This window comes from Trichechus manatus, unplaced genomic scaffold (assembly GCF_000243295.1).
Source record: "Trichechus manatus latirostris isolate Lorelei unplaced genomic scaffold, TriManLat1.0 scaffold00071, whole genome shotgun sequence".
Lineage (NCBI taxonomy): Eukaryota > Metazoa > Chordata > Mammalia > Sirenia > Trichechidae > Trichechus > Trichechus manatus.
In genome coordinates this window covers 3,372,808-3,390,714 of record NW_004444007.1, presented here as the reverse complement: position 1 = coordinate 3,390,714, position 17,907 = coordinate 3,372,808, and the positions used below count along the sequence as shown (strand labels likewise).

The window sequence follows — 17,907 nt, the reverse complement described above, 5'->3', positions numbered from 1 at the left end:
GACCAGAAACCAGTCAGTGTCTGGCCAAACCACTGGGAATCAGCCTAGCCAAGTTGACACATAAAATTAACCATCACACTGGCCATAGGGAACTCCCCATGAAGTCTTATTGTTATTTGAGGAAGAAGAGATGAAGCATTAGGATTACATACCATGAGAGAGAGTCTGGATCACCTACTATTACAATTTATTTGTGAGTCAAGACCAGCCTCAGCATGTTTTTTCATTTAATAGTGGAATGCTGATATGAATATCTGATTTTATGGTATGCGGGATAAAATAGCATCCAGTTCATCTTGGGCAGTTCAGATCCCAAAGTCACTTAGCATTCCATGGGCAGAAAATCTGTCTCTATGATTACCCAGGAGCAAGCCAGGAACTGCTTTTGAAAAAGAGAATTGTTAATGCAGAAGAGGACATGACTTTACTCTAAAATCCTAGGAGGCTGCACTGTAATTCTCTATTAGGGCTTGCCAGAAGTTCCTTATAACATCTTTGTCTGCCATAGGCTCTCCCAGTTTCATTGGGGCTGATGGGTCCTAAGACCCAAGTGGAAGGGAAGCTTGCAACATGCCTAGACCTTGCAGAGACCTTCTGTGTTCTGGGCTTCACTCCGAAATGCAGCCCACCTTATGGGTAACCCATGTCCATTACCCCATACCTTGAGCATATGAGAAACCCCATTAAAGAATCTCATTTTGAGGGTCTGTTTCCTATGGCCATTTCCCACAGTATTTATTATTGTATCAGTTAGGATCCCAATAGGAAACAGAAGACACACTCAAATTAGGATAATTTAAAACTAGGTGCTGTTGAGTTGTTGCTGACTCATGGTGACGCCATGTGTGTCAGAGGAGAATTGTGCTCTGTAGGTTATTTTCAATGCAGATTTTTTGGAAGTAGATCACCAGGCCTTTCTTCCGAGGCATCTCTGGGTGGACTCAGCATCTAATCTTTGGGTTAGCAGCTGAGTGTGTTTACTGTTTGCACCACCCAGAGTCTCCTAGGATAATTTGGGAAGGGTTTATTTATAAGGTGTGAGTGGGTTGTAAGTTAGTCACTAGGGATAGTGCATGGATCAGGAATGGCAAAGTTGTTACCACCCCTAGATTTAAAGGGTGGAGGGGAGGGTGAACCTGCAAAGAGTTATCTTGAGAAAAACTATGGCCTTCATTTGAGGGTCACAGACAGCCTGAGGGGAGCCCACAAAGGGAGATCAGAGGCATAAATAGCCTGAGTTCCCCTTTCTCTTTCTCTCTGTAACTCTTCCACGACTCCCTAATGGTCAGACCCAAATGGAAACCAGAGGACAAGGAGCCTGTAGAGGTGGCCCATTCAGGACAGCCTTGGAGCAGACAGCAGGGGGAGAAGGGTGGAGAACCATTTCAGATAGGCAAATGGGAGCTATTTATCACAGACCTGAAGTTTGAATCTTGGCGATTCCTTTCTGGACTATGAATTCCAATCAGATGAGGATTCTGTTATTTATATATCTTCTTAGCATAATTCCTGCCTGCTACAAAATAGATGCTCAGTAAATAATTAAGTAGTTTAATTCCAAAGCCTTCTGTGTGACTTTGAACAATCATTTGTATTCTTGAATTGTCCTTTTCCTCATCTCTAAAATTAAGATACCAGCTTTTGTCCTGTTTCATTCATGAGGTTGTTGTAAAGGTCAAAAGAAAGTGAAGAAGTTAACAGATGGAAGTGCTTTGTAAACTATGAAGTGCTATACATACACAAGATATTACTTTACATCTTTAAGGTTCTTTTACTCCCCATCAACTATCTGATTCATATAAACCTATTAACTCAGATTTTATACTTTTCACAGGGGGTTTTACTTTCCAGCTGATTAATCTCCTGACTGTTTTATACAACTTTGAACTTCAATAGCTGGACTTTCTCCAAGAACACATTTATGCCCAAGCTCACCCATCCTTGTTAAAATTTTTCCTTGTTTTTTTAAACAAGTCTCTGCTCCCCATCACTTTTCTGAAGCTGTTTCTTTGTGGATTTAATTTTTCTCCCTTTTTTATCCAGTAATCATCATGGTCAATACCAAACCAAACCCACTGCTGTCCAGTTGATTTTGACTCATAGCGACCTTATAGGGTTTCCAGGGCTGTAAATCTTTAGGAAGCAGGCTGCCGCATCTTTCCCCCATGGAACAGGTGGTGGGTTCGAACTGCTGACCTTCAGGTTGGCAGCTGAGCGCTGTCACCACTGTGCCACCAGGGCTCCTTCATGGTCGGTAGACTCCTGAATATAATAAAGATCTGAGATGATAAATTTTTTTTTCTTTGCACAGTTTTGCCTTAGGCAGTTTTTGTTTCTCTTCCTTGTAGTAATGCTGTGTTCATCAGCACTATTTCAGGTGCAATGATGTATGTGATATAATAATATTAATTAATGGAGCACTTAGTGATTTATAAGCATTATCTCATTCAATCCTCACAACAATCCTATAAAGATGCTAGTAGTATCTTCTCCATTCTACATGTGAGGAATCTGAAGCTCAGAGATGCCAAGTAACTTTTCTAAGTGCACAGCGCTCTTCAGTAGCAGAGCCATTATTCACTCAGGTTCACCTGATGCCAAGTCCTGTGCCCTATAATCATTAAGCTAGTCTGCCTTCCAGTGCTGTGTTCCTTAAATCTTACCCTCATTTATTTGCAGTCTTTAAACAACATTTTATTGTTCTCATTTATATTACATTAATTTCTCGCTTATGGGCATACGTTTTTGTATATTTCTTTGCATATAATTTTCCTGTTTAGTTTGCTGGCATTTATATTTCATTTTGCCATCTTCACTGTATTTTTTTGGTGGGTTGCTACTTTTTTTTTTGGCTTGGTTTTCTTTTTTAGCAGAACTCTTCCTTCCTCCTGCACGTTTCTTTCAGTTTGGCACATGGAATGTGGAATTTAAGTCTGTCATAGATGTTTGCCTTTGCCTTCTTATCAATAAAACATTAAGATAATAAGCCATAAACACGTTTTCATTAATTGCAGCTCACCTTGCTTCTTCCAGTACAGAATGGGGTCTAACTGTGTCCCTGCTACTCTCCAGAGCTTTTAAACAAACCAAAAAGGATTCACTTCAATGAAAAAAAAAGCACTCTCTTGGAGGGAAGGACGCATAATTCATTGCAAACAAAACCTGGCTGGCAACCTGCTTCCCCAGCTTCACCTTTTTCACTGGTGATAACTCCCATGTCCTCACAGGTTTACTTTTCCCTCTTGCTTTTTTCTCACCCCCTCCCCACATGACTTTATTCTTTTGTTTTTGGTGTATTTAAATAATGCTTAATGAGTGAAAAGAAATAAAACAAAAACATCCCGAAAAGATGTAAGAAAAAAAATTATCAAAGTACTATCTCCCAGAGAGAACCATAGTTAGCATTTTCGTATATATCTTTCCAGATATATTTGCACTTAGACCATCATGTAATTATAATAATAATTATTATTTTTACGAAAAAGGTGTCCAATAAACAATTCTGTGTGTGTATACACACACACACACACACACACGCACACACACACATATATATATATATATATACCTTAACACTGTTTTGGACATCTTCACATGCAAAAATATATTCATCATCTATTCTACCCTACATAATATTTCATTGCAGGGGTAAGCCATTCCTTATATGATCCATATTCTGCTGAAGGATAGTCAACCTATTTCCTTATCTTTCCTCTTCCCTTTCCAATTTCTCCTCCTTATCCCCTCTTCCTCCTCCTCCTTGTCCTCCTTGCCTTTCTCTTCCACCTTATTCTCCTTCTCCCTCTGCAAATTTATGTTAGCACTCTCCTGAGTCTCTCCTCTCCTCTTACAACTTTAGTGCATGATAGTCTTTCTCTCCCAATTCTGATGACTTTGCTTTGACTTTCATTTCCATTAACAAGTAACATGGGAGATAAAAGAGTCTTGCTTAAGATTATACAGTAATTGTTGTCAGAGCCAAGCTAGAGCTCAATTCTCCTGGATTTCTTTTCACTAGATTGAGTTACCTCATCCTGGCTGAGGATAGAAATAGCCTCATATTTAATGTACCAGTCAAACAGGGAAGCAAGCAAACAAACAGAAGAGGTGGAGGGTGGGAGGGTTGGAGAAGAATACTCAGTAACCGAACTAGAAAGACTTGCACTTAAGAGTGCTTTCTGCTCAGTGACTTAGTTACAGGTGAAGTACAAAAGAACTCTGCTTACTTTGGTTTGTTCTAAAACTATTAAAAATGTATACCTGTTAACCTACCCAATGGTATTATATGGGACCTAAGTTTATAGAGCTAATATGAGGCATAATAAATAGACTTAATAGTATCTGTACTTAGAGGTGAGCGACTCATGCCTGATATATTAATTTAATTTCTTTTGCAGAATTAAGGGCATTGTATACAGACTCCATATGTAAATTCAAGTAGTCAAGACTTAGTCTTATACAGTCTTTGCCCTAAACCAACACAAGTAAATAAAGAAATTATAAATGTATGATTAGGTTGTCCAAGTTGGAAGATGAAAACAACTGTTTCTACTCAATACCGTTTTATTAAATGTATTTTGGCAATAAGTTTTTACAGAGCCCAGATCACTTCCTCTGTGGCTTTGCCGTGACCACTGTTGTTTCTCTTTCAGCAGTAATTGCTCCCTCTTGTCGGACATTTCTTATCCAAAACACCCAATTGGCATGTTCTAAATCATTATTTTTTATTATGTTGTGCATTTAAGATGTATCTATAAAGTAAAAAGGCTATAGTTTAGGACAAATGAAATTCTTTTTATGAAATGATATTTGCCTCTTAAAGGAGATTAAATACTTATTCTAACATTGCTTCTTGTGTTTAGAATAATTTTGGGGGGAGGGTTGGGAGTTCTCCTTGTGACTTGCCTTCAGATTCTATTACAAACAGGAAATACTCCTCCCCACAAAAAAAATTTGGAGTAGTAAAATAGTGTTATTAGAGAAACCCGCTTACTTGCTGTGTATCCCTGAGTAAGCTCACCAACCACTCTGTGCTTTAGTTTCGTCAACTATAAAACGGTAATACTAGTAGTACGTACTTGCATTTATCATGAATTAAATATCTAAAGTGCTTAGAACAATGCCTGGCGCATAACAAATACTATACACTCTTGCTATTTTCTCATCCCCCTCCTCCTGCTTCTATTTGTACTTCTTCTTATTCCTCTTCTTATTCTTCTAATCATCACAACAATCCTAAGAAGGTGGTGGTATTACTTTTACTTTCTGGCTAATTAATCTCCTGAGTCTTTTGTACAACTTTCAGCTTCTCCTTCTGCTTCTGCTTCGCCTTCTGCTCCTCCTCCTCCTCCTCCTTCTTCTTCTAATACTTCCCCTCCCTGTCTTCCTCCTCCTCCTACTCATCTGCCTCTTTTTGCATTACTACTACTACCAGCCTCCCACTCACCCCCGCTTAGTCTTTCCATTCAATTTATTCACCAGTTTTGGTTCCATATTAACTTAAGAATTTATTAGCTCCAAATAAATGACTTTTGGCTGTGTCTACAAACCAAAAACATTCCCCAAAGATGAATATTTGCCACTAGTGAAACAGTGAAAAGATGTATTGCAAGTTCTAAAGTCAATTCTGAAAGAATTGTCCCAAGAATGTTTTGAGCAATAAAAGTAATGGTGGATTAAATGTAATGCCCCTCAGATGATTGCTTTGGAGGAAGCATCTCTCATTTGGTTATGTATCATGTTTAAAAAAAATCAGCCATATACTTTATGTCTTGTTTCTCCAAGGTGCCTAAGCTTCTTGAAGACAGAGCTGTTATTTCCACTTCTTTGTAGTCCCCAGAACATCCAGTACAATGTTTGACAAATTGCGGAGGTTCAATAAATATATTGATTGGCTGCTTAGGTAGAGTTGCAGGGAGGAAAATTAGGAATCAAATGTTTTCCAGTTAATTGCAAACTGCTACACTACTTCAAATGAATTTGCATTTTATCTAGGTTTCTGGAATATGCATTAGTTGGCAATTTCTTATGTGATTTTGTGTCAATTTTGTAAATTTTATGGAATTCTAAATTCTTACAGACAGTCTGTTATTGAGTTTTTCTATTTCTATTATTTTTCAAGATGGAAAGAAGTATTAGTGTAAAGGCAAGCCTGTTCCAATTATTTTTTACAAACTTGGTTAAGAGGATAATTGAAATTTAGAGCTGGTTGGGACCACATTCTTACAGCCTAAACAACCAGCACAATACTTGAAACACAGTGGAAATTTAATAAATTATTCGGAAATAAAGGAATCATTTAATGTATTTTCTACATGTCATAGCTGAAGATACTGAGGCCCAGATAATTTGCTCACAGTCACACAATGGCATAGAAAGGATTGAAATAAATGTTTTTTGATGTCATCATGCTTTAAATATGGATTTCACATTTCAATTGTAATATGGAAAAGACTTTAAAATTTGTCTTTGAATAAATCAAATTTTTAGCTTGATATTTAATACATTTTAGGAAGGCAGTATTAAGAATTTGTTCATACAAGTCAAAAGGATTATTTTAAGGAAAAAGTAAAATGTCTTTAAGGGGCTTGCTCAGGGGGTCTTAACTGATACATTTCCTTTCTCCCCACCATAAGTTTCCTGTTTCCTGTTATGAATCATAAGGGGCTGCCACCCACTGTGAAAGACTTTATGGTTACAACCATTTTTCTCTCAAGACATAACCCATCTCCTAATTTTCTGTATCCCTTAGACTTTCAAGAAATTGGTAATCATGTTGATTGGTTTTCTGCTATTTTACAGGATGAAAAAAGTGAACCAAGTTCATGTACCTGCTTAAAGGGGCCCAAACTATCAGAAATAGGGACAATTGCCTGGATGATAACGCTCAGTGATGCCCTCCACAATTTCATTGATGGCCTGGCGATTGGGGCTTCCTTTACCTTGTCTCTGCTTCAGGGACTCAGCACTTCGATAGCAATCCTGTGTGAGGAGTTTCCTCATGAGCTAGGTAAGGGTCTCCACTTCTTGATTGTAGTGGTATGATATATTTTAGGTGACAAGCTCTTAAAATCCTGCTGATGCATCACAGTGAAGGAGCACTTGTTGGACATTGGTGATTACCTTTTATCTCATTAAAAAATAAAAAAAAAATTCACTTGTTGTTTTCTTCTTCTAGGGGACTTTGTGATCTTACTCAATGCAGGGATGAGCACACGACAAGCTTTGCTATTCAACTTTCTTTCTGCGTGTTCCTGCTACGTTGGGCTAGCTTTTGGCATTTTGGTGGGCAACAATTTTTCTCCATATATCATCTTTGCACTAGCTGGAGGCATGTTCCTTTATATTTCTCTGGCAGATATGGTAAGAAATTAAAACATTTTATTTTGCTTTGATTTAAAATTTAGAAATGAACATCTGGGTTATTCTGCTTTCCACAGTGAGGACTTTTTATTGTGATTTAAAACATTCTTAGCTCAATAAATAACTTTTCTTGAATAGTTTGCACAAACAGTAATTTGAAAGTGATTTCCATTGATTTTTTTATCTACATTCTTATTGATTGATAATGAGGTGATTTATTTTTTGCCTCATGGTAGGTAAACCTCATCTTCTATTATGTTGTTGCTAGCAGAACAGCCATTGAGTCAGTCCCCAACTCAAGGCAATCCCATCTACAACGGAACAAAACACTGGCTGGCCCTGTGCCATCCCATGATGGTTGCAGATCAAATCATTGTGGACCGCAGGGTTTTCATTGGCCGGTTTTTGCATGTAGATCACCAGGCCTTTCCTCCTACTCTATCTTAGTCTGAAAGCTTCTCTGAAACCTGTTCAGTATCGTAGCAACACACAATCCACCACTAACTGGCAAGTGGAGGCTGAGCATAATGTGCATTGGCCTGGAATCGAACCCTGGAGTCCTGCATGGATGGTGAGAATTCTGCCACAGAACCACCAATGCCCCTGTCTTCTGTTATTGTATGTCCTCAAAGGACCTTTTTTTTTTCTCTTTTGTGAGAATATCATATTTAGAAGACGAATAACTTGTTAGAGTAAACAGCATTTCTTCAGGGATCTAAACAGTTAAGACTTTTGGGCTAAACTAAAACTGGTAAACTAAAATTTGTAAAATTAAACTTGAACAATACTTCTTTGGGTCAGCATGTATTTGTATCTATGCTTATGTCTATGTCTTTATATCTGAGTGTGTGTGTGTGTGTGAGAGAGAGAGAGAGAGAGGGAGAGAGAGAAAATGAAAGTGTGCTAAGTGTATGAAAATCAAGGAATATTTCCTTTGCATTTTGAATGGACTGTGTATTACATACATAATACAATCATTTAATTTCCTTCATCTGCCTTCTTGGATCCAAATTGTGGCTTTCCACTTCTGTTCCTTGGTTTATGCAGATCCTTGAGTAGGGATTTTAGCTGTTAGAACCACTACTGCACCTGTATTTTTTTTTTCAGAATTGCTGTCTCACCCTATCTTTATTCCAGTCATCATTTCCATTTCACATAAGGGCAGAATCTATTAGAGTTGTCCAGTTTAAAGAAGTAGTAATAATAAATGATGCCATATACATTTACAGCAGCTTTACTCTTTTGAAAATGATGTCACATCTTTCACCCATTTTATCCTAGCAACAATTTTCTTACGTCAGGCACGTGCATTGACTGAGGATTCTGAAAACCCCTAAGATGCTTAGGTACAATGTGCTACAATATATATAGCAAATCATTTTGGAATATGGTTGAAAAGTTGGCATTAACAGATCTCCTCATGTAGCCTTTTCAGTAGAAGTTATCTGCTGAGAAAGGGTAGATTTGAAGCACAGGACTTGGAGTTTTAGTTGCTTTCACTGTAATGAGACTGCTATAGTCTTCAATCCTAGAACAGTACATAATTTATTTAAGAACCTTATACTTTTGTGAGGGTAAAGCAAACAGAAAGCAGCAAAATTGAAGAGATCAGGAATTAAATGTATAGTGATTTCTAAAAAAAAAAAAAAAAAATCAATCGTCTACTGTTTATTGATATTTCTGTACCAGACCTGGAAATCTGTAAGGTACTGGGGACACTGGAGTGAGCAAAATAGGCAGAGTCCCTGCATCCACGGGGCTTTCTGTCTGCAGAGAAGGGACAGAAATTTAAAACAAACAAAAAAATACGAGTAAGTAAATAATTACAAATAATAAACTATGAAAGAAAAGGAAAAGCAATATATATGATGATAGATGAATGGGGCGTGGGGGAATCTAATGTAAATTCGGAAGACCTAAGGAAAGTGTCTCTGAGAAGGTATAATTTAATCTGAGACCTGAAGAATTTAGCCCACTGAAAAACTGGGGAGGGAAGAGTCCAGGAGGAGGTAGGTTAAAGCGTGTGTGAAGGCTTTGAGGCAGGGAAAAGGTAGACGCATTTGAGGGTTTGAAAGAAGTTTGGTGTGGATACAGCACAGGGAGGAAGGAAGGAAGGAAGGTACACAGAGGGCAGGAGGGGGAGAAAAAGAACTAAAGAGAATGAATAAGAAAGAATAAAGTAAATCTCATTCAATTGATTGGGCCAGTTGAAGAACACTATTTGAGTACTTTTCTGCATGGTGAGTGATGATAGGGTCAGATATCCTTATTACGCTATCTATGCTAAAATATTTAAACATCAGAAATCAATGATCATTTTACCTCCACAGAAGTCTATAAATGACTATTTTATGTTTTACCAGAAGATGGCAACAGTTATCTAACAATATATCTTTCTTCTAGTTTCCCGAGATGAATGACATGCTGAGAGAAAAGGTAACTGGAAGAAAAACGGATTTCACCTTCTTCATGATTCAGAATGCTGGAATGTTAACTGGATTTGTAGCCATTCTGCTCATTACCTTGTTTGCAGGAGACATTGAATTGGAGTAATAGGAAATGGAAGATGGTGCTGTTAAAGAAGGCATTTAATAAAGAAAAACATCTCTGAAGGGATTTTTAAGCTAATCCTACTTAGTTAAAAGATAATTTTGTTTTCAATTGTAGGCCAAGGAAACTAATTGTTGGTTTCAGATCGATGAAGTAGACCATTATTTGTATTTACAAATGCTTCTAAATGTTTTCAGTTCCAGTTTGAAGTGCTTGGTATATGGGATCTTTGGTAAATAACACTTTTCTATGTTACATGCGTATTAGAAAACCATCATGAAGCAAGAGATATGCATTCTACAGTCATTCAGATGCCAAGACCCAGAGAAACATACAAGATAGAATCAAAGGTTCAAGAGGTTTCAGAGTGGTTCAGTTCCAGTTAAAATGAATTTGTTCTAATGCTTTCAAGAACAAGTACATCAAACTGTGGAAGAGAAACAAAATGTATGCAACACAGATAAAAATGATTCCAGCCAGGCCTTAATGAACCCAAGAAGGAAATACTGCGCATAGTTTTTGTTGTTTTGTATTTCATTTAGGGACTTGTAGGATTGTTTTGAAAACTATTTTACAAAACTATGAATTATGAAATCAATAAAGTTTTATAGTCCTACTAAGTTCAGAATTTGTCTGCTGCTTTATTTCTAAGTGTGTTCTCTAGCAGAAATAAAAAAAAACTAGAATTGTGGTTTTTTTTTTTTTTTTTTTTTTGATCTATGGTTGCACCATTACAAATGGCAAAACATGTAGAACTGGTGGAAACTCAGTGTCAGTGTACGATGTATTTGATTTGTAGAAATGAAGACTATGTGGCTTGTAGAAAGAAATTGAGTGAAATTTTAAGCAATCTGCTTTTAAAGATGAGTACAATTGTTTAGCAAAGAATTTTTTAAGTAAATGCAAAGCAACAGCTGGGCTGTTGTATGTCAATGACTGATTAACTAGACAGCATACATTCCTTATGGGTGATTAAGAGAAATTAAGAAAAGACTTCTTTTGTGTTCTGTCTACATTTCTCTTATTTGATATACCTTGGGGGGAGAAATCAGCACACCATGGTTATTTTTCTACCTTTGGTAAAGGATTGTTGTTGTTATTAGATGCCCTCAAGTCGACTCCATTCTCCTGGCAACCCAATGCACAACGGGATGAAATGCTGCTGGGTCCTGCACTGTCCCCATGATTGATTGCTGATTGGAGCCTTGTGATCCAAATGTTTACTCATTCAGCAGATATAGAAAGTTGGTCTAAATTTGAGCGTCCTAACCTGAATTTACACTCCCAAGTTAGGGAAAGATAATTTAGCAGTAAGAAAAATGATCAATAAAAGTCAACAAGGATCTCAGGAATTACATTGTCCCATGAGCCATAAATGTTCTCACATAGCACTAATGCAGATTTGATAAGCATTTAACATGTATGTTCATATATATTTTGTGTTATGATTGACAATTAAAAAATAATTTTTGATCAAACAGTAAACACCTTTGAAACCACGAATTGTGTTATTCATTATTTGTTTATTATGTATCTTCTTGAATGCCTACCATGTACCAGGAATTATGAGGGAGAGAGATAAATAGGGAATTAGTGATATGCTTATTTCAAAGATATTCAGTGAGTGAATACTGTAAAGATTTATCATTATTCATCAAAATTGGTACAGTTACTATTTTTATTTTATCTGTTTCCATTAAATTTTAGGAAATAATCTTTTCTTTTTTAATGTATAGATTGTATGCCTGATATAAGGAGCTATTTACAACATTTTATTAAAACAAGATAGTTTAACCAATTCTCAGTATAGGTCACTGTGTATGTGAATAGTTTATGTGCTTCTTGTTACTCTCTCCATTTGTTTATCTTTTGGCCATTTTCCTCAACTATGAGGTAAACCATTTCGACGTTCAACCATTTCAGGCGGTATTATATGGCCAAGAACTGACAGCACTGAAGGAAGAGGTCCAAGCTGCACTGAAGGCATTGGCGAAAAACAAGGCTCCAGGAACTGACAGAATTCCAACTGAGATGTTTCAACAAATTGATGCAGCGCTGAAAGCACTAACTTGTCTATGCCAAGAAATTTGGAAGACAGCTACATGGCCAACTGACTGGAAGAGATCCATATTTGTACCCATTCCAAAGACAGATGATCCAACAGAATGTGGAAATTATCGAAAAATATCATTAATATCACATACAAGTAAAATTTTGTTGAAGATCATTCAAATGTGGCTGCAGCAGTACATCAACAAGGAACTGCCAGAAGTTCAAGCCAGGTTCAGAAGAAGATGTGGAAGAAGGGATATCATTGCTGATGTCAGATGGATTATGGCTGAAAGCAGAGAATACCAGAAAAATGTTTGCCTGTGGTTTTTTGACTATGCAAAGGCATTCAACTATGTGGATCATAACAAATTAGGGATAACATTGCAAAGAATGATAATTCCAAGAACACTTAATTGTGCTTACGAGAAACCTGTACTTAGACCAAGAAGTAGTCATTTGAACAGAACAAAGGCATAGTGTGCCATTTAAAGTTAAGAAAGCTGTGTGTCAGGGTTGTATCATTTCATCATACTTATTCAGTCTTTATGCTAGCAAATAATCCGAGAAGCTGGACTTCATGAAGAAGAACGTGGCATCAGGATTGGAGGAAGACTCATTAACAACCTGTGATATTTGGATGACACAATCTTGCTTGCTGCAACTGAAGAGGACTTGAAGCCTTACTGATGAAGATCAAAGATCACAGCCTTAAGTGTGGATTGCACCTCAACATAAAGAAAACAAAATCCTGACAACTGGACCAATAAGCAACATCATGATAAATGAAGAAACAATTGAAGTTGTCAAGGATTTCACGTTACTTTGACCCACAATCAATGCCCATGGAAGCATCAGTCAAGAAATCAAAAGATGCATTGCATTAGGCAAATCTGCTTCAAAAGACCTCTTTAAAGTCTTAAAAAGCAAAGCTGTCACTTTAAGGACTAAGATGCACCTGACTCAAGCCATGGCTTCATATGCATGTGAAAGTTGGAGAATGAATAAGGAAGATCGAAGAAGAATTGATGCCTCTGAATTATGGTGTTGCAGAAGAATATTGAATATACCATGGACTGCCAGAAAAACGAACAAATCTGTCTTGGAAGAAGTACAGCCAAGACAGCAAGGATGGCAATACTTCATCTCATATACTTTGTCCATGTTATTAGAAAGGACCAGTCCTTGGAGAAGGACATCATGCTTGGTAAAGTAGAGTGTCAGTGAAAAAGAGGAAGACCCACAAGGAGACAGATTGACACAGTGGCTCCAACAGTGGGCTCCAGCAAAACAATGATTGTGAGAATGGCGCAGGACTGGGCAATGTTTTGTTATGTTGTCCGTAGGGTCACTATGAGTCAGAACTGACTTGATGGCACCTAACAACAACAGGAAGTAAACAGAGGCAATAGGGCATTGAAGATTTAAGAAGCAAAACAAAATTTGCTACTTATCGGAGGCTATGGTTGAAGGTAGAAGGTAGGATATGCAAAGCCTTGATTAAATTTAAATTATACTGCACAACTTTATTTGAAAACTTGCAAACCTATCGGTCAACATGTACTAATACTAGTTGAATATTCTATAATCTTTATACTTGAAAGCCGCAACTATAACAAACCAAAAATGACTTCAATACATTATATATTGCATTGTATATTGAGTTTTATGTTTTTATTTTTGCGTTATTAAACATTTAACAATGCCTACTAATAGCTGGCATCTACTGAATACTGTATCAGACCCCTATTACCATGATAATGTGAGTAACAAACTACCCCAAAAGTCTCAGGCTCACAACAATAGGCTATTATTTTCATGTTCACAAGTCTGCTAATTGGAATTTAGCTGATCTAATCTGGGCTCTGCTGGGTAGCTTTGCTTCCAGCTGTGGGTCAGGTAGGCACTGTAGTGGGCGTAGCTGCAAAGTCATTTGGCAAAGGGCATGAATGCAGAAGTCTAATAAAGGGAGAGAATGAAGAAGTACAAGCTGATTCAATCTGCCTTGAGTGGTCTTTATAGACTATCGTTTCACTTTACCTGTCGTTGTTTGTTAGCTTCCATAGAGTTGGTCCCCAACTAATGGCGACCCTGTGCACAATGGAAGGAAACACTGCTTGGTCCTGCACCATCCCCACGATCAGTTGTGGATTGGACCCTTGTGATCCATAAGGTTTTCACAGACTGATTTTTGAAAGTAGATCTTTAGCCTGTCTTCGTAGCCCATCCTAGTCTAGAAGCTCTGCTGAAACCAGTTCAGTGTCATGGCAGCATACAAGCCTCCACTGGCAGAGAGGTGGTAGCTGCACATGAGGTGCATTGGCAAGGAATTTAACCCCGGTCTCCCACATGCCAGGCAAGAATTCTCTTACTGAACCACCAAAGCCCCCGTATTTTACTTAGTTAAAAAATATATATATATATATAACATTAATAATAATTTATCAGAAGTTTCCAGAACAAACTCATTTTTCTAATGTTAATAATATCCCTGATTCCTTTTTATAAGAATATTATTTTCTTTCCGTTACCAGTATAAGTTATTCTGTGTGGTTGTGTGGATGTAATACTGGTTCACTCTAAGTCATGATAGTCTGTGTTTCTTCCCAGTTTGTAAGTCTAACCCTGTGTCTTAGTCATCTAGTGCTGCTACAACAGAAATACCGTGAGTGGATGGCTTTAACAAAGAGAAATTTATTTCTTCAGAGTAAAGTAAGCTAACAATCCAAATTCAGGGCATCAGCGCCAGGGAAAGGCTTTCTCTGTTGGCCTTCTCATCAATTTTCCCCCGCACTAGGAGCTTCTCCACACAGGGACCCCGGGACCAAACGACACCCTCTGCTCCTGGCACTGCTTTCTTGGTGGTATGAGGTCCCCCTGTCTCACTGCTCACTTCCGTCTTTTATATCTCAAGAGATTGCCTCAGGACAAAATCCAATCTTGTAGACTGAGTCCTGCCTTCCTAACACAACTGCCACCCATCCTCCCTCATTAACATCATAGAGGCAGTATTTACAACATACAGGAAAATCACACAATACTAGGAATCATGGCCCAGGCAAATTGATACACACATTTTTGGGGGGGCATAATTCAATCCATGACACCCTGCCATGGTTCATTTCTGTAAGTTGCTTAGCATATCTAGCATGGGAGTCCAGTTTTATAATAGTTCCTAAATAGCAATATTATAATAATTTCTGGACGCTTAGTGAGGCCCTCCTGAATGAACTATTTCTGATTTATCACATCTAAAAGGATTTCTTTAACTAGGAGCTTAAGTTTTTTAAAAAATGAATTAATTGAGAAGAACCCAAACAGCATTCTGCGTGTACGGGTTAATTAGCGTAGGTGTATTAACAGAGCTAATTACTGATGGCCTGTGCCAGGGCAGCGTTAACTGCCCGCCCGCCTTCCACACTGTGGTTGGCATCATCTTCCTTTGAGTCTCACTTTGGTTTTGTCAGTAGGCAGCCATGATTTCCACATCCCCTCTTTGTTTAAGGTCTATTACAGTACAGAAGGTTCTAAACCCTGTAATAAACAAAGTCACTAACACTGATGCTACGACAGCTGCTTTCTCACCGATAACTTGCCTGCCATTCAGCTGGAGTTGCAATATTTGTGTTGGATTGCCTTTCCCTTAGCTTCCTTTCTATGCTGTGTATGCACAAAGCTATACTTTCTCTTATGGCCATTTAAATTCCTATATGGCAGACCCCTGACTTCTGTATGGTCCCAGCATCAATGACTTTATTAGCAAAATTTCAGGTATGCTAAGATAGCTGAATGACCTGAAGTCTCCAAATATCCATTAATTCTAAGATGCGTATTTCCCCCAGTAGTTTAACATTTCCAGATGATATGCTGCAATCACTGTCAACCAGGTAGCATTGTTGAGGTAGTTATAGTTGTGTGAAAATGAAAATCTTTTGCTAAAATCTGGTAAGGCCAAGAAAATACCAGCATCACTGTGTTTAAGATTTGATGATAAAACAAAAAACCCTAACTAGTTGCCCTTGAGTGGATTCGGACTCATGGCAATCCCATGTGTTGCAGACTAGAACTGTGCTCCATAGGGCTTTCAATGGCTGATTTTTTGGAAGTAGATTGCCAGACCTTTCTTTGGAGATGCCTCTGGATGGACTTGAACCTCCAGCCTCTAGGTTAGCAGCTGAGCATGTTAATCATTTGCACCACCCAGGGACTCCTTGATGATAATAAATGAAACCAAACCTGTTGCTGTCAAGTTGATTCCAACTCATAGCAACCCTACAGGACAGAGTAGAACTGCCCCATAGGGTTTCCAAGAAGTGCCTGGTGGATTTGAACTGCTGACTTTTTGGTTAACAGCCACACTCTTAACCACTATGCCACCAGGGTTTCCTGATGATAATAGCAGGGGCTTAAACATGTAAGGTCTACTTTTCCATAAAAAAAAGTATAGCAGAAGCAGTCCAGGACCGGCATGGCAGTTCCGTGGTCATTAGGAACCCAAGCTTCTTTGATCTTTCTGCTGTCGTCTTTAGCCTGTGACTCCCCCTTTAGGATAGCTTCCTGTACTAAGATGGCTGCTAGAGCTTCAGTTTTAAAGTCTAAGTTCCACATAGGGCAAGAAGGAACACATAGAAAGGCAGAAAGTTCACAACCAGCTCTGCATCCCCCTTTTAGGATCTTTCTCAGAAGCAATATCCAACAATATCCACTTATATTCACCTACCTGAATTTAGTCACATGTCCACACCAACCCACAAGATAATCTGGGAAATGTTGCTTTTAGCTGGATACACTGCTGCCGGTAAAATCAGGGTTCCGTTACTAAGAAGAAGAAAAGAATTGATATTGGGGTGGTGCAAATGATTAAGCGCTCTTCTACTAGCTGAGAAGTTGGCAGTTTGAGCCACCTAGGGGCACCTCCAAAGAAAGGCCTGGAAGTCTGCTTCCAAAAGGCCACAACCTTGAAAACTCTATGGAGCAGTTGTACTCTGCACACATGGGGTCACAATGAGTCAGAATCGACTCAATGGCAACTAGCAGCAATAGTCTATTAGCCATCTATTCTCTAGACAGATTTGTATAAGATCCACTTGGGAAGCTTACTACTCTCGGTGGTTCTGATGCAGTCAATTCACAGAATTGTTTCTTTTAGGGATTCTTTTGACTTCTTTTAGATCACTTCCTTGTTACCTTGACTATTTTAGCCCTACTAGCCACCCTTGATTAATATTACTTTACAACCAGTATTGTTCTCATGCATTTGAACTTATCTTTATAGTTTCTGTATCTCAGCCGGTTGGAAGAACTTACCCGGAAGAAATCCTGTGTTCTTCACAGGACCGTTTAAATTCTAAGGGGTTTTAATGATCATCATTGCAAAATCTAAACAACATTCTTTCTCTGTGGACTTTGATCTTTCCATTTAAAACTCTTCCAATTACTGGACTTATATCCAGAACTGTGATGCTAAATACTATTAGCAGGAATTGGAAAAAATTTTAAAAAATCAAATATTTCTTTTTCTCCTCTATATGGGTTATTACAGGTATTTAGCACAAGCAAAGTTGGAGTCGGTCATGTTATTTGCTATTGGATTCTTGTAGATAATTGAATGGGCTACTGGTGACACCAAATCTCAACTTCATTTACTTCAGATATATACAGTGAGATTACCAAAGAACTTTTTTAGTGGGTAGGAAAGTCATGTTTTAAACTTGATAAAAACCAGTTGCCATCATATCTAACTTACGGCAACCCCATGTGTGTCGAGTAGAACTGTGCTCCATAGGGTTTTCAATGGCTGATATTTTGGAAGTAGATCACCAGGCCTTTCTTCTGAGGTGCCTCTGAGTGGACATGAACTTCCAACCTTTCTGACAGCAGCCAAGGACATTAAACATATGTACAACCCAGGAATGTTTGGCTTAATTCCCATTGCACTGATTGTGC

At 38.1% G+C, this 17,907-nt stretch overlaps 1 protein-coding gene across 1 annotated transcript in view; it reads left to right on the top strand.

Annotated features, from left to right (window-relative positions):
• SLC39A8 (solute carrier family 39 member 8) overlaps positions 1–10,399 on the top strand; it is a 79,499-nt gene extending 69,100 nt beyond the window's left edge. The window contains exons 4-6 of the mRNA XM_023734706.1: positions 6,616–7,009; positions 7,178–7,362; positions 9,766–10,399. Of these exons, the coding sequence (XP_023590474.1) occupies positions 6,616–7,009; positions 7,178–7,362; positions 9,766–9,915 (729 nt within the window). The 3' untranslated portion in view covers positions 9,916–10,399. The remainder of the gene's footprint in view (positions 1–6,615; positions 7,010–7,177; positions 7,363–9,765) is intronic.
• Positions 10,400–17,907: the final 7,508 nt, after the last annotated feature.